Raw genomic sequence first — 27,866 nt, 5'->3', positions numbered from 1 at the left:
GTCCATCAGCCCACATATTCTTGGTGCTCTTTTGCAGTCTACCTCATCTCTTTCACTCACAGAACTTCAATAAAATACCTGAATTCAGAACAGAACGATCCCCTTTTTCAGTTGTCCTCAAATCTCATCTCCATGTGATAGTTAAGGCAGATGACAATCTCTGAAACTGTTTATTTTATTCAGTGGTAGCAAACAGACTGTTTATCTGCCCTTTCAATTTTTGTTATGTTTCTACTTTGTCCTCCATATGTTTTAACTCACTATGAGTTACTGCTTTTAGTATATGTAGGGATGGCACACAGCACAATTTGGCAAGCTTGACAAGTACTTACAAATACTACCTGAAAGCAAAATACTAATTAAAGAGAAGTAAAAAGAAATTCTTACAATACTTTCTGTATATTCCTATATGAACCTTGACAGAACTCTGCTTGCTTAAATGCTCTTCAGCTTTCTGGTACTTTCCTACAAAGACTGTTATGGTACATCCTCTGATTGCCATTTCTCATCTTTAGGTACTCAAAATCATACTTTAAATTCCAGCTTCAAAAGACAAGATGTCTTGAAAGAGACACTGTTCAAATTGTAGCTGTAGTAGATCATTTGTGAGAAGAAAACAGGATGCTTTCATGTATTAACTTATTGGACACAAATGCTCTGATCCATTCTGAATTCATGCAGTTTGAATCAAACCAGGAAACTAGAATTTTCATTTAACAGCATAAACTACTCAGAATTTCCTGGAAAAGTCTGAACAATAGTGATCTTTCAGCTGAATAGTGCTTGAGTCTGGAAAGCAATCAGTATTTGAGTTTGAGTTTGTTATGCAACCAGGAGCAAGAGCAGGCAACTTGAATTTTAAAGTGAACAATTTGCACTGTACTGTAACCACTTTGTTGCTGAATAGTGTAGTGTTCCTGCATACCAGTGCTCTCTTCATCCTTGGGAGCTTGATTTCTCATTGCTTTCCACCTCTTGAAGTGGTTTATGGCTGTGTAAAGTAGGTATTTTAAAAATACCATTTTGGTTTACTCATATTTCATACCTACTTTGAGCAGGATGCAGAGAACATACTTTCTATGTCATTCCAGCTGTCCATTACTGCAGACAACACAATCTCTTAATTTACTGAATCTATCATATTTGGAAGGATAAAAACACCTTTTCTTCCCCCTACCCATTTCAGCAACTGGTGCCTTGATGCATTAAATGGGCATTTTTAAAGTAGTTAACGTGCTTAACTCTGGCACCCCCATCTCCTTTTCCCCATAGTAGCATCATAAAGGGAACATAAAGAAGGTTAAATAGGCCAGATGGCACTTCTGGGGCTAAGGGGATACCCTGCCAGTGGGCTTCTTGAACACACTCTCAGCTTGTCATTTGGAAGCTGGAGGTTCCTGTATTCTAATACTGTGTAAACACAGAAGACACCAGCTGGTTCCTGAGGCTGTTATTAGGGAAGACGGAAAATACTGAATCTCAGTCCACAGCATCATTAATTCAATGAATGCATTTTTATTTTTTGCAGTATCCAGACCATGAGATGATAGGGCAAGACTAAAAAAAAAATAAATTTAAAAATAATAATAATAATTTAAAGAAAGATTACTTTAATCAGAGCTTTGCAAAGTGTGTTAATCGTCTACAGGGGACAAGATGCTACAACGAAAGACTGTGGTTTAAACTCCCTTTTCTGAGACTCTGGACCTTGCATTTGTTCCAAGTGAGCAGCACGTTGGGTAGGGACTCTGGGGTAAACCTGGAGTGGATGTTTTGTGATCAGTGGACTGTGTAATGAAATACTGATGCAATATATTTCCCTTTTTCTGAGGGTACTCCCTCTGGGACTGAATGTAGCTATGTTTGATACTATAAAGAATTTAAAACTGGTAATAAATGTATGCATATCTTTTCCTAAAAAAAAGCCCAAACAAAACAGGTATGACTTTTGATGCGCTATTTAATATGTGTGGAGTAGTTTTTTCCAAGCAGTATAGCAAATCTAGCTTGCTGTGCTTTCTTTTAGTAGTTTGGATCTGTATTATATGCATGCCATGTGTTAGCAGCCCCAGCAAGAAAGCTGAAGAAACCAGCAGGGATGAGAAAAACAGCCCAACAACTGCCAGCCTACATGAGTACTCCCTGTTGCAGCCTCCTGCTCCTTCTTCTCTGTATCCAGCTGCTTTCAGCTTTCCCTTCACCCACCTGTACTAAAGGTTTTTGGTAGCCCATGTACTGTCTGTGGGTTTCTGGTAGTATATTTACTATCAGAGATCTGAAGGACAAAGTCTGACCTGAATTCCCATTTGTTTTTCAGCTTCATAAACTCTAGATGATGTACCCAGCGGCACCTATTTAATCCCCAGCCATTCTTACAAAAGCCACCAGAGTGCTTCCAAGTCTCCTCCTGCAAGAACAAGCCCAACAATCCCCAGCATCTCTCTCAAGTAGGTGCTTAAAAGGCCAAAGTCTATGCTTTGAGCTGCTGTTTCCTCTTTCTCTCTCTCTCCTTCACGCTCCTCCGAGCAAGCAGGTACAGCTGTGTAACTCCAGCCTACGTCTCCACGCTGGGGACACCAGAGAAGGACCTGGGGCCACCGCCCCTCAGGAGCGTCAATCAACGCACCGAGCCCTCGAAGGGCAACTTTGTCCCTAAAAACGCACATGCAGGAAGCTCACAGCTGGGTGACCTGGAGCTGGGGCTGCAGAAGCCAGGCAGGGCCAGCAGCCCAGGCCAAGAAGGACAGACACCCTTGCAGTGGCACGGTGACAGGCTGACTCCGGGCCGGGCTCGCACTAGGTGGCACTGCGATGCTGCGGCGGGGACAGCCGCCCAGCTCCGGGACCTAGCCCTGCCTGCTCTCCAGCTTCAAGTTCGTCTGAATGAAGCTCAAGCGAGCTGTGAAGGTTTTTCCGTACATTTTGACAGCGAAAGAAAAATGGGATCTGCCAGCTGAACAGTCCTATTCGCTCTCTCTGCAGTGAATAAAGCAGCGAGAAGCATTTTTCTGGGCTGTTTCTTCTAGCAGGCACATGGAAACTGATGATTTCTCTCACTTACAAGTCTGTGTAGCCTGTAGGAGTGGCAAATCATCATTCACAGCACACTTACCTTTATTTTGACATGTACAGCAGAGTTATACCAAAGTATTCTAGGACAACCTATGCTGTCCCTTAAAAACCAACATAAATTGTGATCACAAATAAATTTGCACCTTCCAAAATTCCTCCAAACAGAGCTGACCTGTCATGGAGACCTTGCTCTAGCTTCTGTAGGCATTTTTCCTCCTAGCCTGAACATGCAATGCAGCAGCTGACAAACAACAGCATCCCTGATGTAATCAGGAGAGGCTGGAATTTCTTGATTCAGCACATTAAGCCAGATGGACACAAACTGCTCATTAGAGATCATGTCAGAAAACCTGCACAAAAGACAGGCTGGAAATATATCACATTTCATTTTAATTGCAGAAAATTGGCTAAAATGGGGCATGGTGATGCTAAGCAAAAAATGGTGCTAGAAGCAATACCAGCCTTTTCACATTTCCACTTCTCAAATGTGAAGAAATGATAAGCTGTATTAGCAAGGCTTTCAGCCCAGATATCTGAGGCAGAGCACTAAACCCTTGGATGAATTATAAACTAATCCAGTGTTCAAGCAACAGAAAAATATATGGGACTAATTGCAAACGTGACCTGGGGTCCTTGCCCTAGAAGCAGTTCCCAGCTTAGTGAAACTCCTGAAAATAAAGCATGTTACCACTAAAAAAAATGGTGGTGCATCACACTCAGTACTAGAGCAGTATGTAGGACTGTAACAGGCTCTGTATATGAAACATTTTAATGGATTTCCATTTTGCAATAGGACAGCTCTAGAGGTATCACAACATAGGACTGATTAATATTCAACAATCTGCTCTTTCAGATAACAAACATTTCATTTCTATTTTTTAAAGACTCCAAATAATTAGTTTTGTACAAATTTTATCTTAGAATATTGTAGTTGGGAGTTGATCACTGATTTTTTCATAAGTGTTAAATGTTGAAAATCTTCCACTCTGTTTGGGGAATTAAGCAAATTGCTAGTTATCAGAACTTCTTTTTCCAAGACCAGTCTTAGGTGTGCTTTTTTCCTCCTTTGTCTTTAATTTATTCACATTAGTTGAAGAATCAGATCTTTTGATTAATCAGCTTAAAGTAAAGGAAGTTTGGCCTCTCCTTGCAGAATTACTTAATGAAAGGTTTTCCCCTTATTCGTGTCACTTGCATAATCTCTCACAGTAACAACAATATCCATCCAAAACATAAAAGCTTCAGCAAGCAAAACCAGCTAGACTTAATCCAGACCCCCTGGCACCATGTACCTTCAATTTACTGATTATTTCTATCCAATATACTTCAGAAACAACTTCACAGCTCAGGTCTCCTTGGCTTTATTAGCCTCCTTTTTATTTTATTTGAAATCACTCTAAACTTAAGAAACCACGCTAGCTGCTAGATACTGTTAATTGCCCCTGTAGATAACGAGCACCCTAAGGGGCCAAAAAGGTTGCAAAGCCTATGGAGACACATCAGAAATGCGTAATTTATGCTTCTTCCAGCAGTTAACATTGCAATGTTTCTGTGTGCACAGTCTATCTTGTGTTGTTCAGCCTCCAGCTTTTAAAGCATTTAATTTTCGAATGGTTCAACCCTTAAACAAACCAATGAAACCTCCAAAAATCTCCTTAGGGTGTTTTCTTCCTACATCCTCTTCTGTCATATGCCTCAATTATTTGATGGTGAAGGAGTTTCTGTTTCCCTGCTCTTTGTTCCTCTCTTCACTTCCCCACTTACAGTCCAAAAATAAGTGCCAAGTGGTGAAAAGTTGTTGAAATAATAAACTTGGCGTCTTGTACAGCTTGATTGCAAAGCAGGAATTACTAGTACAAATGAGCAATGCCTGTAGGACCTTTGATATAGTTCTTGTTTTGTTTATGATGACAAGGTATAATGTTTGCATTTTGTTATTCAACTGTTAACATCTTTGAGACAGTAAAGATATGTGTCTGGTATACAAGAGGAACTGTAAAAAGTAGTGCAAGATCCGCACACATCATGTCTGCCTGTGAGAACCGTCAAACCAGGCTCTATGAAGGGGGCAGATATTTCATATTCCATCCCTAGAAAACCAGTTTCATTATGCATCCTCCTTCAGTAGGGTGGTTGCAATACAGACCCTTGCAATCTAGTGGTTTTAGCTGGCCTCTTCACCTACCTGCTTTGCCCCCACAGTTCTCTGAAGGACCTGGTGGTGCCTGTGTTGGTCTACTCAAACAATCTTGCTGATGAAATCTCACATATCTTCTGAATCACTGAATTCAGATTGTATCTGCCAGTATGAATTAGACAAACTAGTTACACGAGGATACTCTCAAGGTATCATCTTGGAGCATTTTCTGTATAAAGCTGCAAGGCAGATCTTGTAGCAGGTAGAACAAGCTGTTTCTTCCTCAGAGAGCAGCACTCTGTCATTTGGGAGCAGCCTAGATAGTCTAACTCACTGTATCACCTGTAGCAGTATTAAATCACAAACCTTTGCAGTGTCTCTCTGCTGCAGGTTTGATGCACAAGTGCCATGAGTTCAACCACGAGTTTTTTAAGTGCAGCATCCTATTTTCATTCTAAACTGACTTTTACCTTAGTCCCAGGTGATAATGCAGAAGAACGTTTCAGGGTGGAAGCACTAAAGCCTTCTCAGATTCTAAAGCAATGCAAACTCCCAGCATGGGCATGGAGCCACATGAAAATCTGCAAATTTTTCAAGCAGCTATCTCGCAGTCAAAGATGGAGATTAAGTGAATGTGAGTCCATCTCCCTTGATTTTAGGCATCTTAAAGTCAGACATTGAAACTAAACTAGTTGCCTGGGCTCCATTCCTAGTTCATGGAGATAAGTGAGAATATCTATAGGGTAAGTAATCTCACCCACATTAGATGCCCCTCAATGTCCTTCAGGTGCTTCTCTCTCTTATTCAGCTATAAAAGTAGCTTAAACAGGATATCTAACTTTTAAAGAGAACTGTAGTTCAGCAATATAAATTCCACCCTTAACATACAGTTTCCTTAGTATTAATTCAGCAAGGTATTTAAATACATGCCCAGCTTTCCACAGCTGAGTAACTCTAATCAAGTACCTTCTTAAAACAGGATTTGACGGGTTATTGAACTGAACACTTAACACTCTGTGTGGCTGCCTCTGTCAGACTCCAGGCTGTTTGTTTATGACACTAATTCTCTAGCTTTCTTTAGCAGTAATGCTGGTATTTCAGAGGTCAAATGGAAACAAAACACACCTGTTCTAATTTCTTGGTATTTTCAAAAGAAATACATGGCATCACTTACTGCCATTATCTGTGCTGCATGTCTGACTAAGAGTTTGAATTATTTCTGCTTTCCTTTGCCTAAACCTTTTAAATTTATTTATTAACTGCTGTTATTTACTAAGACTGTTTTATCTAACTCTGTTAAGTGTTCTGGGACACAGATGGTATGAAATGCTCCACACATAATAAAGACTCATTGTTCAGGCAGCTCCCATGGCAGTTGATGGTAGAGATTACAGTACTGGGCTATAAATTCTATCAGTATTCTGTAAGCTGGATATTATTGACACTTATGTTCCCAATTTTTTAATTTTTATAAACAAACAACCAAAAAACCCCAAAACTTGTCCGTTTCTTGAGCAGCTTCCAATGATTTCTTCACATGAGAATCTAGGGGGCATATGCAGACAGTTGACATCTCACCGCTTGGTGTATAGTTGTTTTCAGGCAAACTTTTCCTCTACAGCTGGCTGAGGAATATCTAGTTTAAGACAGTTTTTCCCTCTTGTGAACCTATCAATACATGTCTTTGCATAAAACTCCTACTGATTACAAGAAGAAATGGATATTCAGAGCAGTCTCTACAAGAAGGTGTGCAACAAAAAAATCTGCTGAAACCAATGGAAAACTGAGCCCCCATCCAAGCAGACAAAACATTGCTTAAACAAGCCCACTGCAGATAGCTGGAATTCTGGCAGAAAACAAAACAAGCCAAAACAAATGTCAGCTCATTTAATATACAAGTCAGTAGAAGAACTCGAGCCAGATTATCAATGATGTTTGAGAGCACTGGCATATTCCACCAGAATCCATCTAAAATAATCACTCTCAGTAACCCTGTGACAGTGGATGATGTCTGAGCAACATAACTCACAATCACTCAGCCAAACTGAACCTGAGCTGGAGCCAACACCACTGCAAGCCTTTGTTAATCAAGAACCAAAGCTGAACATAAACTGATAGCATGACATCTCTGTAGAATTTCCTTGTGCCCTCCCCAGTGTCAGATGTCTGTGCTGGGGTCTGGTACCCCACGGCTTGCCCAGCCAGCCCCAGCATGGTGGAGGATCCACCTGCTTCTAAGCCGTGTGAGGCTGCCTGCCTTGCAGGACACAGATCTGCTAGTGTGCTCACTGAGGCTCACAGGAGTATTGCAATGGACATACCACTAGGTTTAGAATAGGACTTACACTGGGGAGGCCATCTGAGGTGACCTGTGTGGATGGGACCCCCATGGGCAATGCTAAGTAGGGGTGAAGGTGATGCTTCTGCAGGCTGCTGCAAGGGCCGGGTACCGCTCATGGTGCCGGTGTTCCTACTGGTCTAGAAAGCTATCTCCTCTGGAAGAAAAGATATGGGCTGTGAGCTTTCCTTCAGCATAATGCTGGAGAAGGACTGTCCCACCATGTCTCACACTGGCTTTGAGTGAAGCTTGCATAGGGATGAGAATTAAAAGTAAATTAAAGTGTGGTGGTTGAACTTTGCTGGCCAGTACCTCTATCTGCCTCTTTCTTCTACTCTCAGAACTGCACATTTGTGCTATTTTAGATCTAGCTTTTCAGTATGCTTGGGTTCTAGCACTTCATGGCTGCAAGAAGGTATAATTTTAGCGTATTTTAGTTTTTATGCCAGGCTGTCTCGATCTGCCTCCCTACATTCTCTTTTTCTTTTTCTCTTAAGCAGAAAGGCAACAGAAACCAGGCACTGAAGAAAATGAATACTGCTCCCTGACAACAAAATCTAGAGCCAACTGTTGCAGTCAGTTTTAATTTGTATTCCTTGGTGAAACCCTGAAACTTATTGGGACATGGAAACATAGGCTAGAGCAATTTATGATCATGCACATAACGTTTTTTACTTCTTCCTTGCAGTTGTTTAAAGGAAATGTTAGCAGAGAAGCAGACTTCTGCCAAACCTACAGAGCTTTTAGGACGTCCATGTGTAGGGTGAGTTCTCAGTCCCAACTGAGGAGAAGTGGACGTGTTTTTTGTGCTTCAGCTGGAGAACAATACAGATTTAGTGCCTGTTTGCCTAGAAATCTCTAATCTCAGTCCTGAGTCTCTCCACACATAAATACACGAACCACTCTGGGCAGTTTGTCTATTCTTGCCTGACTTTGGACACAGCTAGATGACATATTGCTAATTTTGTTAATTATTGTTTTGTGTTTTGTAGCTTAGTATTGTTTCATTAGTTTCTTTGTGTTTCATTGCAGGAGAGTGAATTTGGTGACCCAAATACACCCCTTGATGTCTGAAACCTGACATTATTTTAACTAGTGGGAGAGGCCATGATAAAAACACACTGTGAGTGATGGTATTACAGCCATTGTAATGGCTTTAGAGGGCTTGGCATATTTTAATGACTCTATACAAAGATAATCGGCAGCTAAAGCATCTGTTTTTGACAACAGAAATACTAGCTGAAAGCATCACCTCCCTTTTGTTCAAAATTTATGGCATTGTCTTTAAAGCCAGCATGTTCTGACAGGGAGGGAAAGTGTGTTTGGGAGGGGAGATGGAAGGGAGGACAGGAAAGAGGAGGAAACAGGATTTGTCACTGTGGATTCATGAGTCAGAGAAGGAACGTTTGGGCAGTAGCGCTTCACTGGAACCAGCATCAAACAGTTGCTGCAAAAAGCTAATAAACATTTTAGCACTCACCAGTGAGGTGCTAATAAATTTGTATGTATGTTTTTGCGTCCATATGGGGGAAGCAATCAAAACCAAAATATTAGTTAGTTGATTAATACTAACCTTAAGGAAAGATTTTGTTCCTCTTGGCTGCCTTAACAAGCAGCAAAAATGCAGACCACTTTTGTGTAAGTTCACAGTCTGGTGGGCATGAGATACTTCAATTCAAAAAAAACAAACACAAAAATGAAAGAAAATCCAATTTAGTTCCAGACAACCCTTTTTTTTTAGAGAAATACTTATATTCTAAATAATGATTTTATGGTGCTTATTAATGGGGCTGACAGCATTGTAAGACACAAAATACCTTGGGAAAGATTTACCGTCAGTCACAAGACTACAAAATATTAATGATTTTCACAGGATATCATTAAAAGACTCATCAATATGCTCATGGCTTTCAATGTTACATGATTTCAGGTTTTTAATGGGGCAAGTTTTCATTAGGGTCAACAGGTATTTAGACAATTCCTCTGCAGCCCTAATGTATTTACAAACACACATCTGCAAACTTTTTAATGTAGAAATGCTTCTCCATTTGAAAAGCAGATTATCTATTTATGTGCTTAACTATGGATCTTTTTTCCTATGTTTAGATACCCATTTTTTAAAGAGTTTGTCAAAGTAACAGGTTATTGGTATGTTATAGGTATGTAACAGAAAGAAACAAAAATAGCATCCCAAAGACTTGATCTAAAAGTCTGGTGTTCTCTTAATTATATTCCAGCTTTCCTCAGTGTTCAAATCTTTATCTTCTCTTCTTCCAGATTTGGCAGTGGAGACATTTGGCAAAGCTTTTTATACAGTTTGTAGGACCAGGATTTTGGTATCTGAGAACCATCTTCCCATAGGCTTGCCAGCAGGGCTATTTTATTTCATGCCAGGTAGGGCTCATATGTAGAAAAATGTGTGAAAGTCTCTAACTAGAATTTTCTCTCAGTGGAGGATTTTGTTCTACAAATTACTGATGTTAAGATATTTGTCTAACCACCTTCTGTAACAATTTGCAATTCTTTAAACTTCTGTATATGCAGAGATCTGTCTCTTCTGTTCTCAGGCTGCAGAAAGAACCCTAGTTAGCATCAAATCTGGAAATCGGTTCACACTGTGTACAGATATCAAGACTGTCAAAACAGGAGATATTTTTAAAAGTCTGATCTTCCTAATTTGTTCTGCAGAGATGGCTTGAATACTTCTGAATGTATAATCTGAAAAATTTGGTCTGAGTGACTGTTTCCTACTGATGAAACCTTGAATAGAAGAAAAAAAATCCTGGAACATGTCAGCTGTACTTGTCCTGCAGGTCAGCTATTTTATTTGTGTTACTGAGAATAACCACTGCCAAGACACTTCACTGAAAGGTATAAGAAATTCTACAATAAACAGTTCAGAGATTTCCTGTAAATAATAAAAGGACTTTTTCTATCTCAGGAAACTTAGAACTCTGATCAGATACTAGCATGCAAATACCTCCAGAATGGCTGGATTGTAAACATCTGCTGCTTAGAATTCTCAATATAATGATTACGATTATTATTAAGATTCTTCAATCCTCTGTCACCCTTACTGGTTGCTTAGTCTCAGTGATACAACAAAGGGATACCTTTTACAGGCTTATGATTTAGAGAGAGCACTTTCCTCATACACAGTTTTCACTTTGCCACATTCAATGTACTAGTCCTTTACCTTTCATGTTAAGTGAAATATGGCTCATGTGCTTTCCTTGAGATCACTTGCAGCTCTTCTTTTTAGAAGAGCTTTTTTTCAAAGCTTTGTTCATTCTCATCGCCTCACATCTCAGCTTCAGAAACAAACACAGGACCCTAACCGTAGGGAAGCAAATTTTGCTACCCTCTTACATTTAAGCTTTTTATACTGGGAAGCCTTTCATACAGAGATGAACTGGGATCCCTATTTAGATTGCTCTGGGTCTTAGCCAATGTCCTTGTTCAAGCCTCGGCTAAAAGTGACATTTTACAGCTGCTTGAAGTCATTGAGAACTGAAATTTAGAAGTAAAATGCTGACACCACCTTCCCCATTACAGCATTTAGCTGCTTCTGTCATGCTGCAATCAGCCCTGTATTGTAAGCGTCTGTGTTGTGAGCCTCTCTGATCTAAACATTTGTTAGCTTAAAATATCAATTCAATTGCAATCCATTATGCTCTGCTCAGAAAACCCATCTGGCTCCAAAGGCTGCTGCCACATGATGTGCTGTTGCTGCTGTGAAGCCAAAGGCCTGATTCTGCCCTTGCTTGCACTGCTCTGCACCTCAAGGAATGGCATCCAAGTAGCTGAGAGTAAACCACCCCAAAGCAGCTGTGAGGAATGAGTCAGTCAGGTGTATGGCTACATCATGCACTCTTTCCAACTTGTCTTCCAGTTTTGCAGCTAGCGTCATTATGAAGGAAGTGAAATTAAAAGTTTGTAAAAAAAACCCCATCAAAACCAAAAAACACTTTAAGATATTTTTTTTTCTTGAGGAGATGATTGTAACCCCATTTCTTTCCTGCTGAATCACCATTCAATACACTTCCAGCTGTTTCTGAGGCAGTTCTTTGAATCAAAACTGACTCCATAGGAGTGAAAGTAAAATCCTGCTTTTTAAACAAAATGCCAAGAGAAAGATAAAAATTATTAATCACCTAGAAGAATCACTTTTTACTGCAAACCATTTTAGTGTCTATTTTGCTTGCAGGTGAAAATACCTGATTAAAAACCTTTAGAGAGGAGTCCTGGTCTCATGATGTGCCTATGAGATCTGCTGGACTAATGTTGCACGCTTTTGCCTTCAGCTGAGCAAAACCAGCAAAGAGCCCAGTCACCTAGGAAAGCAGTTATGTTTTGTGCTATACATGGGTAATAAAGATGAGAAGCTGCTACCTGGAGAGTAATCACTAACATGCCACTTGGGGTCAGGATCAAGACGATCACCAGAGATCCATTTTTCATGGCTTTGAGTCATTTTACTTATTAAGCTGCATTATCAAGAGTGACTAACCTAGGAGCTCATAACAAATGCCTCTTTGTGGCACAAGAGACCTGGGAAAGTTCCTGTTTAACTAGGTGGTGCACCAAAAGCTCTTCCCTAACTATCCACCTTTCCAGGGATAACGAACCACTCCATACATTTTTCTATAGATCAGGAAAGAGAACATAAGAGCACCAAAGGCACTCGTTAAAAACCTGAAAAGAGCCTGAAGTTGCATAAGCTTTCTGAGGGCTTTGACGCAGGGGTGGCAGCAGATGGTTGAAGGAGGGGTACACCCCGTCATTCGCTTGCCCCTGTGACAGAGACGACAGCACAGCTCACGAAGCAGCCCCTGAGCTATTGCAGATTTTAGCACAGCCTAAAACAGTTAAGGCGAGATGGGGGTTAGTTTATTTGATTTTGCAGACTGGAAACAGTAGTGAATCAGGAGGGTTCTCGTGAGTCATTTGGTTGTCCCCACCGCCGGGGACACAGCGGCAGCCTTGCTCAGAGCGATACGGCAGCTGGCAGCAGGGGCTTGCTGCTGCTGAGCTCTGCTACACGAGTCCCAAAAGCCCTGCAGCCACAGTGCCCAGCACCTGCAGGATGCTCCCCATCAGTCCCTCAGCCGCTCTCCGACCCTCCACCAGGTTTGCTGGGTCCTCCCAGTGACCCTGGGTGGGTCGTCTGGGAGGGTGCTGCTGCCAGAGCTCCTGCAAAGCCCTGTGACAGTCCCAGGTGACTGATGGAGGGTGACAGGGAGGACTATTTGTAGCTGCCCCAGGAAAGCCACACTGAGACTTTGTGCTTTTGACTCAATTATGTGAAAATGGAAGAATTCCTCTGCACCTTGAAATGTCCACAGGGTGGAAAGGAGCAGTGCCTAGTAAATACAACAGTCTGGGATCAATTGGTAGCTTCATATAATGGGATTCTTCCTGCCCAGGGTATTTAACTCATCCATGCACAAACAGTAAACTAAATTCCTCAGCTGAAACTAAAACTAGAAATTCTCTCTTCAGCTGTAACACAAAAGCCTTTAATGATTAATTTTTAAACAGTAATCATTGTATACAGAGAACAGAATATAGTTTACCACTTTATTAACTAACACACTATGAGGAATAACACACACAGGAAAAAAAAAAAAGGATTTGAGATGTATTTTCATTATAATTCAGTTAGGGGAACAAAAAACTAATAAAATGTATTTAATAGGTTTGTATTCCCATTAGGGTATGTAGAATGTCAAGCCTAACACACACACAAAAAGCTATTTAATACCTTTCTGTAAAACAATAGTCCTGTAAAGCCCAGCCCAGTGGATATTTATTAATGAAAGCAGTTCCAGGGACTCCAGTGAGAAGGTACCATAGTGGTGACCCTTCTATTCTAGGCTAGACCTTTCATATGAGTCTCAGTGTAGCAATGGCTATTAATTGATACTTGCAAAACTGAGCAAATGCAAGAATATAATGGAGTTTGCTTATATTTGCAATTTGATACTTGCCTAGGAGTGTGCACAACAGAAAAATACTATACTTATTGAATAATCTATAGATACTAATTTCTGTAGGTGATTTCAATATCTGCAGTATATCCTGTATAGAACTACACTTGAATTTCATGCAAGACACATTTGAAAGCATGCAGTCTCACCTGCTCCTTTCAGCTAAAATCACTCTCAATAGAAAGGACAACTTTTCTGGTAAGTTTTGGCAAAAAAAAAATTTTGCAGATAGGCCAAAAGGTGCAAGATGAATAAGGGAAGGGATATATCATGCACTGACAAAAAAAATAGCTGAGAAAATTTCAGATGTATGTATTTGGAGGAAATCTGGACACGTACATCAGCTACCTGACTGAAGCTTTAAAGGCCTCTGCATGATGAAGAATTCACATTAATCCTTATCTTTGCAGTATTGTGCAGTCTTTGGGTAAGACATAATCACGACTGAAATTTCTCATTGCTGTATTAGACACAGGAAAGCTTTTTCTGTGCCAAGCATGCAACACTTTTTTTTCCCACTCCTGAACAAAGTACCAGTAATAGAAAACACAGTAACCCAAAAACGAAACTAGGAACTTGTTCTTTGACAAATGCTATTTTAGCACAACAAAAAGCGAGCAGAAGGATATGCCACTAACTTTTTGACATTCCCCAACAGATGAAATTCTGTGTGTAGGCAATATATCACACTTGCAGAAATGAGATGCACTACTTTGTGTCTCAGGCTGTCTTTACCACTATGCACATATTAGCAGCTGTGGGGAGCCACTGTTAAATTTTAAAACCTGTAGATAATCTGAAAGTAGATTAGATTTTGTTTTTTGGGGGTTTTTGTTTGTTTGTTTGTGGGGGTTTTTTATGGTCTTGGGGTCTTGTTGCCATAATACTTTTAAGGTGTTACAAAATATGTACCTGAATTTGGGCTCACATACAGAAATACATGACAATTTTTTTTGAAATTTAGTGAAGGAGGCACCCACCTACTATTTCTAGCAATCAGTTGTTTCATTGAGGCCTTTCAATAGGATTTTGAGTCTTAACTGGAGACATCTGTATCTGCAAATGTAGCTACGATATCTAATGAGGCCAGAAGAAAGATGGCAAAAAGAGTAGTAGTAAAATGCATATTAAATATTCCTAATACTGTTTTTAATTACTTTTTTTCAAATAAAATGACATATGCAGATATCATGCTGGTATCTTATGAAACTTTACTGCCATTCATTCTGAGTGACTTGCATAGTATATTCATTTTTCCTCTGTTTTAATGAGTAGCAAAAAATGGGCACTGAATGGCCAAGCTTCAGAAACTTTCTTTTTACATCATATCACATACACATATGGATATGTCTATATAGGGTTATGTGATCCTGTGGTCTTTTTATGACTGGTTAATAGGAACTAAAGAAGGATGAAGATACCAGCACACTCACCAGAACATATTCTTTGGGAAAAAAAGTTGGAGGCAGTTCCATTCTTGCTCCCGATATTGCTAGAGAAATTAGGGTTACTGCACTTAAACAGAAAGAAGAAAAACACTCACTAACATCTTCTCTGGTTGGCTTTCAGAGCTTTAGGTCCTGTACCCTGGTTTTGTTATAAATGTGCTAAGAAACAATGCCACCACTCTGCCAACTCCTTATCTTCCTGACAATACCTGCCACATTGTGTACGTTGTCTCTTTTACATTTACAAGTTGTATTGGTGTATCATACCTATAGAGAGATGAATGGACAGGGACAGGATATCTGGAAGTGCAAGAAATAAAGTCGTGCATTCAGGACATAAAGCACTACAGGGTTACAAAGAGAACTACAGGGTGATGGAAACATCATGGACTCATAATCACTCCCTGGACTTAAGTATTGAAAGGGAGCTGGTATTCAGAAAAGATGGAAATAATGGTAAAAGCAGGGTGTGTGAGCGGAATAAGACTGATGTTTCAGAAAGGGATCCCAAATAAAGTAGATTCTGTTTGCATACAAAATTACTTTGGGGAAAGATAGTGGGTAGTCGTTAAAGCCTGCTGTAGAATTCCAGAGTTAAATTTGGATATGTATAGTGATATTCAAACTGTTATTGCAGGGAGAAATTCTGCAGAGAATTGTCTCTCTATGGCAGACTTCAATTTTGCAGATATAGACTGGAGAACAAATGCTAATGAAGGCAGCCCAGATATTCTTGGGTGTGACAACTGACAGATTTTCTGATAGAAAGCAGAGAGGCTTCTTTCTAAACTTAGTGTCAGAAAGTATTGAGGTTGTTATAGGACAGCTAATTGTAAAAAATAGCACTGGATCACATGAATGTTGGTTTATTTTAAATAAAATGGAAGGATAAACAAAAATAGATCTGTTAGTATGTCTCTGTATCAGAATTTTAAAGAAATGTGTGAAGGCAGCAGAAGTTAAGTGTTCAGGGACTTCTCTGTGGAGGAGACTTGAGGTTTTTTTTAAAGCAAAATAAAGAAGAATTTCTGGAGCTTTTAAACCATGCACAGCAAAAAAACTTCTTGAAAAACCCTCAAAACCTATTTGTATGCTCAAAATGGGGCCTAGATGGAAATGGAAAAAGTATGATCAGCAATGAAGGCTGTGCCTTATAGCTCCATTTTCAGTAAGGGCTCTTGACACAAGGGCTCAAAGACAGAGCCAGCTGATAGGAAATGAGAACAGAAAGTAAATCTGTGAAGAAGCAAAACTTGAAGCTCCTTGTTTTCACCCAGTGCAACCAGATAACCTCTATTTCAGGATTCAGGCCAGTGTATGAAATCCCGCTGCTGGTGAGAAGAATCCTAAGAAAGTTGCTCCACTCAGAACTGGTGTCATGTGAGTGGAAAGAGGCAGTCTGGTGCATTTCACAAGTACCTGGCTAAAACAGGCCTACGATGTAGGCTTCAATACAACACAAAGGTTTAGAGCAACTTTGAAGCAAAAACTAATTGAAAATAAAAGTAGACACAACTGAAGATGAAAAATAACAGATACCTGCAAAAAGTAGTACATAAGAGAGCCACAGAAGCTAGGCTAACTTCATAGCTTTCTTTTATAACTCATTTCTCAACAAATAAAATGTGGCAGATCTAATCTACCAAATCTTTGGCAGAATAGTGATTACCATGCTAGTGGGAAAGTCCTGGTGAAGCTTGAGTAGACGGGGATTAACAGAAGATAGCTAAGGCAGATAAAGGAACTAGTTAAAGAAAGATACTGCAAGATTATGTTGAAATGCTATTGAAAAACTCTGGGGCTGGAGTAGGATTGCTGGAACCAATCTTGTCTGAATGTTTTTCTTAATGACCTTGTTTTTTGAAAGTAATATACTAATTAGGTTTTGAGATACATTATCAATGTAGAAAAGGAGAGTGATACATGGAAAAATCAGTAGTAGCTTGCAGGCTGGAAAAGTAGAAATGAGATAAAATTTCATTACATGCATTTAGTTGCTAATAATTTTTTTTATGTAATTCAAGCCTCATCAGAGTGACAAAGCACCAGAAGAGCCTGTGTGTTTTAAATGAAATAACTAGGATTAACCAGTACAAAGCCTGAGTCAAAAGGGAATTGCAATCCTAGATCATACCTAGTGAGATACTGCCATGAGAATTATGAGAGCTCTGGAGAAATGTCATCTGGAGTAGTCTGTACACTTTTGGTCATCCATATTCATGAAAGATGAATTCAGACTGGAACTGATGAGGGGAAAATCTATGAAGATAATCAAGGGAATGCAAAACCTCTCATGTGATGAGATTATGAGCAGCAGGAGGAATGATTCTTACTTTTCCATCAGAGTGCCTTTCATTCCCTAATCCCATCTGTCCATCACCATAGTCCCATTGGGCAGTTCAATGTCTTGTCTGGAAGGATGTGTATTTGGACTGGCTGGTGGCTGGTCCCCAATAAAAAGAGTAACAGCTGAAGTCTGCCTGCTCTTCTTTTTAGTGGAGGCTCTCACTTGTTTTTTTTTCCCTCTGACTTGGCTGCGCTTTTCACAACATTTAAAGAAATGTAATTTTCTTTGAGATGTTGGCTGTTATTTTATATTTGATTGAAATAGTGCAATGGATCAGAAGTTCTTAAAAGTCAGGACTGAAGGACAGAAATGGACTATATAATCACAGGAACCTCATTTCCTTAGGGAACAAGTGTAAAAACAGGGATGACACAAGAATAAATAGGGACAGACTGCTGATGAAATTAAAAAGGCAGGACAGCAGCAGCAGGTCTCTTTCAATCAAAGTATTAAACTTCCAACTGGTATATCAGATACAAAGGGTATAACTAGTTTTAAGATTGTAATCAGGTTAGGAAATGGATTATAAGACACAATCGCCTTCAGGGAGTCCTCTTCTGTCCTGTCAGAATCAAGGGTGTGCTAATAATGATGGCTCCATCCTAGTAAGTGCAAGATAACATTTTAAGACTCACAAAGGGACCTACAGATCAGTTTAAAATTAGTTTGCATAAGTCACATTTACTCCACAGTATATCATATTTGGTCATCCTTGTCACTGAAAATCCGTTTTGCCAAAGTTGCAGTCAGAATCTGTGACGATTGCTTGCTCTGCTTTTCTTTCTCTTTGGAAAGGTTGGGTGCTGGACTGCAGTGGTGCAAAACCTTGACAACATGAGAAAAGCAATGGCAGCTTGCCCAGAACTCAAGTGCTGCACCTTATTTCCATACAAATATACATTGAATTATAGAAGAGTTTACATCAGAATATTTTATTTATTTTAAGAGCACTGCAAAAGTAGGCAGCACTTAACAGAGCAATCCAAAATTGCTGTGAAGGTCACGAAAAAAGAAAAGCCATGTAAAAGCATAGTGTTGTCCTCAAAAAATATATATTGTAAAGACTTAAATGAATTTCAGTTTCTTGCGCTGATATGAAAAGAGTTTGAATTCCTGATGCACGAAGATGAGCTTTGCCAGAGGATTTTTTATTGAACTAGCTAACACATAATTTCCTTCTGCCTGATAAACTTAGGACTGTCAGCCATGTAATAAACTGCTAGAAAGTCTCTGAACTTCTTGTCCAGCTCAGGCAGGAACAGCAATTTGTTTCCAGTGGAAGGACCAGAGGGTGATGCTCGGTGGCACCCTGAACTCTTGGACACTGGCTGTGGTGTCAGCAGATGAACAGCACAGGAGTTTCCAACAGAGCAATAGAAAATGGGAAAATGGTTGACTGGGGAGATTTCATGGAAATGTAGTTTCAGCAGGATCCAGCAGCTCTGTTGGGAGTGTGGTGACTTCAGTGAAACCTGAGGAATTTATACATTGTTCTGAACCTCTAATTTTGCTTCTGTGCTAATATTGTGTTTTGAGAACTGCAGCTGTATGTGATAGAAACTTTGATTAGACTTTGATTAAACTTTGATATAGACTTTAATTAATACTACTGCATGGAGAAATCAGATCAAACTCTCCAGGGGCTGATGAAGAAATAAGTGTTGACTAGACAGCATAATATGCAGTAAACAGGAATGAGAAGCAAACCTATAATTTAAACAATGTAGTAATTAATACTGCATAAATAATGAAATCTATAGTAAACCCAGGAAGTAATCTTGACTATCTGCTCCTCCAGGAGCAGCTAGAATACCATGCTCTTGAGTAAGACTTCAGTATGCTAACAGATAGGAGTCTCTTTCCAATTGGATGATCAGCAGGATTTTTTGCTTGCCAGTTTTACTAATTTTAAGATGGAAAGTCTTTCTAAAATCAAATGCCATTGTCGGAAGATCGAAGGAAGTAAAAGGAGAGTGCCAAGGGATGACTGCCAGTCTGCAGATTTGATTCCAAAAAGAAGGTGCCACAGAAAGGGACAGCCCTTACCCTCCCTACCCACCCTGATGTCACATCCCCCCTGCCTCTCCAGGGCTGGAACTACCAGTTGTGTGACACCACCCTGCCTCAGGGAGTCCAGCTGGGTCCCACTGAAACTCAACCAAGTTAGCAATGAGGAAAAGTGCCAGAGGGATGCAACCAGAGGTAAGAGGGGGCTAGCACAGCTCCAGCTGAGTTCAGCATCACACTCAAGTTTTCTTCTTAGGAATTAGAACAGAGAAATCATCTCCTTCTCCCATAGGCAGTTTCACTCCTTCCCTCTGGGGAGGGATCTGGCTGCTGGTTGTAGGCTGAAGAATCAGATTTTTAGATAAGCATTTAGGTACTGTTTTGGTATCACTCGGACTTCTCCAGGTGCCAATGCAGAAAAGAGATGCCACTCCATAATGGCTGGCTGTGGCCCCCCAGAACAGCAATGTTCTCTTGCAGCAATCAAGGCACAGTGCTATGCAATCCTTGCTAAAAGTTTACATCATAAACTAGAAAATAAATCTTATGAAGAACACTTGAAGGAGCTGGGAATGTTTAGCCTGAGGAAGAGGAGGCTGAGGGGAGACCTCATCAGTCTCTACAACTACCTGAAAGGACATTGTAGAGAGGTGGGTGCTGGTCTCTTCTCACAGGTAATTAGTGACAGAACAAGAGGGAATAGCTTCAAGCTGCAACAGGGGAGGTTTACACTGGACATTAGGAAATTTTTTTTCACAGAAAGAGTGGTTAGACACTGGAACAGGCTGCCTAGGGAGGTGGTTGAGTCACCATCCCTGCATGTGTTTAAAGGGTCGTTTGGATGTGGTGTTGGTGGATATGGTTTAGGGGAGAACTTTGTATGATGATGGTTGGACTCGGTGGTCTCAAGGGTCTTTTCCAACCTGAATGGTTCTATGATTATATTATTCTATTTCATTCAAGCTTGGGGGAGCCCAAGCAACTGCTAAAGGATCATTGTGGTGTGTCCTCAGGGCTTCTGAAGAGGCCTCAATGCAATGTATGGAAGACTGAGAGGGAGCGTTTTGCATACATGGCACAATATTTTTTATGATTTTCATAAGGACATATGAATGTGCCTGTATGTATTTATTACCTTGATTAGCAGGGCTTAAGGACTGAAATAGGAAATAATCCATACCTAGCCAACACCCAGTACAAAATGGGGAATCTTCAGTCAGCCTGATGCCATTCTCCTGCTGGGAATGATGCTACTTTGGTGCATTTAGGATGAAAATATACAATTTCATAAGTAAAATATTTAACAGTTTTTCTTGAGCTCATTAATGGCTTGATATTAGAAATGCCCTGCTTATAAGCCAAGATATTTCCAGCATCATACATTTCCCAAGCCAAATTTGTGGTTTGTGATGGGATATAAATTTAAGAACATGGACCAGTGATGGCACCCTTTAATTGCCATGATAACTTTGTCCTGCAGAATAGAGAACTAAAAGAACAGTAATAAAACCCAAGTAGCATTCTCTGAATAAATAAAATTAATCAAACACACTGTTTATTGATCCATGTTAGAAATCTCTGTAACAGGCTCAGTGAGTGGATAGCTAGCAGAAGCATATACCTTACGGCTAGGCCTTTTAAAACACCCAGTTGTAGCATGATACCACTGAGAGAAATTATGCTCTCCTTATGCAGCCTCACAGCAAATCTACCATCCTATAGAGCAATGCATTATCCTTAACATTTCCTTAAAAAGGTGAGAGAACAGAAAAAGGATTTTCACAGAGGGCAATGTACTAAAAGATACTAGCTTTCATCAGGAGAATATAATGGTACTACTGTTTAAGAAAATGCTACAATCTTTTTAAATTTTCTTAGCTTTTTTAAATGGAGCTTTTTCTCCTTAGGAAATGGAAGAAAATGGGGGAAGAAAGGATAAGTAAATATTTTGAGTCTTCTCAGCTGAAATCCATAATTATAGTTGTATTCCTTCCTGCTTTCTGATACATAGATTTCACAGAGCTGATTGCAGGCTTCAGGAACCATCTTTGCCTTTTAAATTGAAGCATTTCAGTTTTTCTCTAATTAACAACAACTTGCAGAGTACATCACAGGCTTAGTGCCTACTCACCAGCCAGGTTTCTCATAGACAGATCTGTTATTGCACTAAAATGAGGGCGAGAGGCCTTCTGTTTGAATAGTTCATGGAGATATCTAAATTAGAGTTGACCATACAGTGTTCTGGCTATGTTCTTCTCCTAAACCTCTCTTTGGAGTCCCTTTTTCCGGAGGGATAAAGCTTCTTGAAGTGATAACCCCTTCTCCTGAATGATAATAGTTTGGACTGGTTACTGTGGGGCAGCACCATTTTGAGAAACAGCTGTAGCCAGTGCTTAGGTAACCTTTCTTGCAGAGAGCACCAACTAATTAAAATAGAAACTTTGGCTTTCTTTTCCACTGGATGTGACAGAGTTTTAGATTTAAAGAAACAGATCCAAAAACACAGGAAGCAGGACAGCTTTTATTAAATGACAGCTCAAAGGGGAGGTAAATGAAAAGCCTCTGATTTATCCCCAGGAAACCGCCCAGGATCAAGGTCTTCAGTTACCCACAATGTTCCCAGTCCTTTTTCACCCCATCAGTCTCGCTGCATGTTACTCATAAGAAGCTAACTGCACCCAGAGCCTTTGGGAGCAAGGTGCTGTCATAGTTTTATCTTGTACAGTGGCACTGTAACAGACTTCAGCTCATCGGAAAGTGGTTCTGAGTTTTTCACATTTCTCGGTAAACCATTAGTTCATTTAGATGAAAAATACCAGAAATCCTTGTATTTTAGGACAAGAAAAGTCTTCCAGGAATAAAGTTTTTCTGACACTGTGTTGATGCAGTGATCAGAGGATCTCAGAAAATAAGACTGGAGGGTGGTCTGCTCCCTGCCTTGGCAGCTCGCTGCTGCATTTCTGGCACACGTGGGTTATTGGGTCATTGGTTAGCTTTTTTTTGGTTTGTTTTGTACTTTTGTGTTGGCTTCATAACACGTTTCTCATCTGCTCTGGAAGATACTGTATAACCTACCCAGATATCTTGTTCTTTTACTTCACATTTTTTCTGTTAGGCTAGATGTGAAGGTGGATTTTGATGAAGGTCCTTAGCATGCAGGACTGCATTAGCATGAGTGTCACAATCAGACTGAGGGAAGGGGTTATGCCCCTTTTTGCAGCATTTTGGAGGCTGCATATGGAGTAGTTTCTATTCGTTGGAGCCCCAGTGTGGGGTGTTTTGTACCAATAAACTGAGGTCCCATGTAGTGCTGTTAGAACTGGTTAAGAGGCAGAGGCATTTGATGATCCAGTGAGGGCTGAGGGGGCTGAGCTTGTTCAGCCTGAAGCTGGGAATACTAAGGGAAGGCTAGTTGCTGTCTTCATCTACCTAGTGGGAAGCAAGTGAGCCCAAAGAAAGGCAATAAAGTTTGTGAAAGGTCTGGAGAATAAGTCCTGTGAGGAGCATCTGAGAGAACTGGAGAAAAGCGGCTGAGGGGAGACTTTCTTGCTCTCTACAACTACTTGAAGGGAGGTTGGAGGCAACAGGACAAGAGAAAATGGGCTCAAGATGTGCTAGAGGAGGTTTACATTAGATATTAGAATAAACTTATTAACTGAAAGGGTAATTAAATAATAGAATAGGCTGCCCAGGGAGTTGGTTGAATCACCATCCATGGAGATGTTTAAAAGCCAGGTAGTTGTGGTGCTTAGGAACATGCTTTAGCACTGGACTCGGTAGAGTTGGGTTAATGGTTGGGCTTTATGATCTTAAGGGTCTTTTCCAACCAGAATGATTCTGTGATTTCATGAGAAGCACATGAGTTGTTTCTTAAAAACAAATGGCACAACTGCTGCATTTCCTTCCTTCCTCTGTCCCTTTGCTCCTCTGCCCCTCCTCCCTTCACTCCTCACTACCTCATGACATTTGTGTCACCTTCTGGATCCCAAGTTCTCATTTACCTCATTCCTTTGCTGATAATTTCTGGCCAGGCACAGCCATGAGGCAAAACAACAGTGCAAATCAAAAGGAAAGCTGTCAGGTAACCAAAAGTGGCATAAAAAAAAAAAAGCAACAGAGAAGGAAATATTCTTCTATCTGTGTATGGCAGGACATATGCAGGCATTTACCATTCTAAAAAAAGAAATCATGCTTGCTGAAATCCAGAGCTTGAAGGAATTAATATTGTTGCAATGGTCAAGAGCTGACTTGTGTTATTTCAGATAAACATGGCCAAGAACTGATGGTCATGTATTCCACAGACACGGGCATTTTCTTCACAAAATAGTTGTTTCTTGCTGTGTCATTTTCTGTTTTGCATAATACCATATGAACCTCAATTATTGCAGTTTGAAGTTACATTCACAAAAAGAAGCATAGGTAGAAGAGCAATAGCTTGATTGATGCAATTTTCACATTGGCTCAGTGGATAAACAGAAGAGCTCTTCTAGTACAAGCATATGCAGAAAGCAAAACATTATAAATCCTACCCACAACCCAGAGACAATAAGAAAGGCTAAAAAACTCCAAACCACTGGCTTTCTTGACAGTCATTGTTAACAGCTTAATAGCAGCTAGCAGGCAAGATCTGCTCATATGGCAGGAGTACAAGACACACAGCAGTTTGAAAGAAGGATAAATATGTATATAGAGAAATTACATCTTCCTAAAATGATAAAAACCCAAACAGATTAAATGAACCCCTACCTTGGATAGCCTGGAGTCTACGAGTCTGTACAACAATACAGAGCTGCAGGACCAGCTGTGGTGCACTTTCCAGAAACGTGGCTAGCAAATGCAGCATACTCACATCTGCATACTCATACACCATTTTCCAATAAAAGCGCCATCTGTCATTCTCTCCACTTTGTCGGCTCCGGATACCCAAGTATATTGTGTGGAAATACCTAGGGATAAAGAGAGGGGTTACAGAAATGCAGGATGATATTTTACAGGTAACACATCTGCTCGAAAATAACTGACTTTTTTTTCAATATACTTCAGAGTAATGAACATTTATTTAAAAGGATTATAGTATTACAATTTGTAATAGTTGATAAGAGTAAACTAAACTGAAGAAAAACTTGCCTTCCAAGGACCCAGCTTTCTTGGTTGAAATACAAGGGGTATGTGTTGATTACACAGCCTTCCTCAAGACTTTTTTCAAATAATGGTTGGGGAAAAGGTGATTCTGCAAGGGTCTCTACTCAGAACCTGCAAAGACCTGATAACCTTTCTGTGTGGCTCTATGAGGACTTGGAAGACGACCCACACTGTGAACCTGGGGTGGTCTTAGCCTGGGGCCCTGCTGTGGCTGAGCTCATTGTCCTGCTTTTCCACCTGTCTAACGTATTGAGTATCATATTCAGATACTGCCAAATTTTCAGTGCTTTTTTCTCATAGCTGGATTATTTTAGGAGGAGAGAAGAGGTAGCTGTGAGTTTCTATTTTAGGAGGAGCAGAGATCTGGCTGCAAGTTCCCTTGGTGATTGGAAGTGACTCACTATGATAGCTCCCGTGCAGCAGCAGCAGTAAGAAGAAACAGGACCGAGGAGCCCAACAGGCTGCTGCTGTTGGCAGTAGTAACCAGGAGATGTGAAAAGGAGTGGTCAGCAAGCACATGCCAGCTCTGGTGGCCTGTGTAAACACGGGGACAAACACCTGGTGACCAACCAATTAAATAGATTTCAGTGGGTGCAGAAGCAATGAGCGGTTTTAGAAAGCAAGGGATGTCTTCTGATGGCCAAGCTACCCAGCTGCTGTGACGTTTTTGTGACCCTTGCAGAGCTTGCAGTAGTTTCCCATGACACCTGGTCAGAAACCTGGTCTAGTGGAAGGTGTTCCTGCCCATGGCAGGAGGGGTTGGAACTAGATGATCTTTAAAGTCCCTTCCAACTCAAACCAACCCATGATTCCATGATTCTATGACATACTCACAGCACAGCAACCACTCTGTGTGGCCTTTGATCTGCTCTGCTATTCTAATCTGCTCTCTGTCATTCTCTGTCAGAAAGTATAGGCTCCCACCTTGCTCCTACAATTTTCATTTAAAACTAATTAAGGCTGGTTGAAAAAACAGTCTCACTTAATGAAAAACCTGAAGATTAAGATATTGTTTTGCATCAGGGTGTCTTGCATCCCACCAGAGTGCCCTGTTGGGGTACTAACTGATGGGGATATCTGTTTCTCTTTTTCTTGCTGAATCTTTCACATCACCATCCTGCAAGCATTTCCTTGTGGTCTTTTTAATATGTTTTCACAGCACTTTTTTTTTTTTTTTTTTTTTTGTGAGCTTATATTTTATAGTAAGAAAAAAATTAGCAAATTTTAACCGCTTCCAATATGAATTGTTTTAATTCGTTACGATAAAATATGTCAGTATTTCTCCTCATTTTTGCAAGTCTTTGTCTTAAAACCCTTTTCATAACAGCTGAATTGTGGGGCTTCTTTACACATAGGCTGCAGGCAACCTTTCATCCTTTTTCTGTTCAGTTGTAACTCTGGAAGTATCTTCTGCCAGTGAGTAGATTTTTGGCCTCTAACTGTCAGAAGAGCCCAGGACTCTGTTGCCCCCTCAAAGAATGACCACTGTGCTTGTACCAAATGTACCCTTGTACTCAATGTACCCTTGTACCCAATGCACACAATACTGCAGAGCAACAGATTTATTCTGGAATATGAATCAAACAAAAATAGGGAGTAGCACAGAGAAACAGCTGAGAGGCCGGATCTGAGCCTGCAGCATTTCTCTTGACAGTGCACATCACTGCAATATAAAAGGAAAACACATTAAATTCACATTTAAATTAAAATCACACCAGGTGGCTTTCAATTTTATCAAAGTCCCACGTGGGAGTGAAGCAGCAAAGAACCACTCAGACAACGAGACCACAGAGGTACAGTAAACAAGATGCCAACCCTACCTCTTGTACAAATCACTGAGCAGGTCTAGATGGGTTAGAGTATGACGGAATAACAGGGGCTCTCCCATGTCCTCAGGGTTAGGTAAAGTAAAATGGCCTGCTGCCCAGATCTGAAAGAAGCCACTGAGCTGGAAAGGCATCTTTTGCTGTGTGGTTGTGCTATTGGGGCCCATTGGACCCCTAGGTTTTCAGTCACAATTAGTTTAATTGTTCCTAGACCTCTCATTAGTGTCCTGCAGCACAACAGAGACAGGTAAGACTTGGATTTCCTTCTGCAGTTTAGCTTTTGGGTGGGGTTTGTTTGGTCTGTCTTGCATGTCCTCCCAAGGGACACACCTGGGAATACTGCACATATGGGGGCAGACAAGCATCTTCAGCATCCTTCTTTTGAGACATCACTAACCCTTGCTATAAAGACCAAAGTAGCTTCAGCTGCCAAGGCTGGTGCCAGGAGGCTCCAGCTCTGCCAGTGGAGCCATCTGCAACTTCAGTTCTACAACGTTTGTGCAAAAAATACTTTTCCTCTTACAAAAATGACATGCTGTGCCAGGCAACGTCCCCTAGGGTTCTTTACCTGCTCTGCAGAGTGGCTTTGCATGGCAAATATGTTGTGATTAATGAACTCTTATGGAAATATTTCCTCTCCCATTGCACTTTATTGTGAAACAATGGCAGTGAGTTATTGGGGACTGGGGAATCATTGCTCTTTGTCTACTTAGCTCTCTGCAGTTTAGACTCAAGAAGTAGAGGAGGAAGATACTGCCTCTTTTTACACGCTGGGGAGCAAATTTCAGCCTAGGGTGGTATTTTTTTCTGTCCTATCAATTTTTGGCCAAATTAATTGCAGGCTGAAATGAGCATTTACACACATAATTACTGTCACTGATTTATAGGCACAATCAGGGGATTAGACAGCTAAATATTCTCATTTGCATCCACAATTAATTGCACCAGCAATTGATGTTAGGTGTGCAAATTAGCAGTTATTAAAATAAAAAGATGGTCTCATAAAATGCTTCATATATCAAAGACACTTTCCCCCCCCATAGTGAAGTAAAAAAAAAAAAAAAAGAGAAAAAAATAATTGGGAGAAAGTGCTTTTCTTTTTGTGGTTTCCAAATATAGCTGAACACTGCAGTAATGACACATTCCTTTTTATATATATATGCATTATGTAATTGCATCTTAGACACCCTCACTGGAGTCCTACTGTCAGCAATGCTATAAAGACACACTCAGAGGTAGTTCCTGCCCTGAAGAATTTCTGTATCTTGGTCTTCTGGTATTGTTTTGGTGGAAGCTCACATCTTTCTGTGCGCCCATGTTGTGTCTCTTACATACAGTTATTCCAGAAAGAAGTAATAACAGCTCTGCATTGGAAAATATCTTAGGCTCATTTTAGGGTAAACTGATGCCAAGGAACCTGAAAGAACAGATGTAAATGTTATTTTTTTTTGTTGTTGTGATAGGAGTGTTTATCAAGTTTGAAGTGCTTTACAAACATTGATTGATTAACTGGGATGAATGTAAATAATCACATAGGGTTCATTCCCTAGGAATTGGCA

The 27,866-nt window shown here is 40.3% G+C and overlaps 1 protein-coding gene across 1 annotated transcript in view; it reads right to left on the bottom strand.

Moving 5' to 3' along the window:
* XKR4 (XK related 4) overlaps positions 1 to 27,866 on the bottom strand; it is a 222,025-nt gene that overhangs the window by 55,277 nt on the left and 138,882 nt on the right. The window contains exon 2 of the mRNA XM_051612403.1: positions 24,086 to 24,285. Within this exon, the coding sequence (XP_051468363.1) occupies positions 24,086 to 24,285 (200 nt within the window). The remainder of the gene's footprint in view (positions 1 to 24,085; positions 24,286 to 27,866) is intronic.

The sequence above is a fragment of the Apus apus genome, chromosome 2 (assembly GCF_020740795.1).
Source record: "Apus apus isolate bApuApu2 chromosome 2, bApuApu2.pri.cur, whole genome shotgun sequence".
Classification (NCBI taxonomy): Eukaryota; Metazoa; Chordata; class Aves; order Apodiformes; family Apodidae; genus Apus; species Apus apus.
The sequence above is the reverse complement of the archived record's forward strand: the minus strand, read 5'-3'. Positions and strand labels throughout refer to the sequence as shown.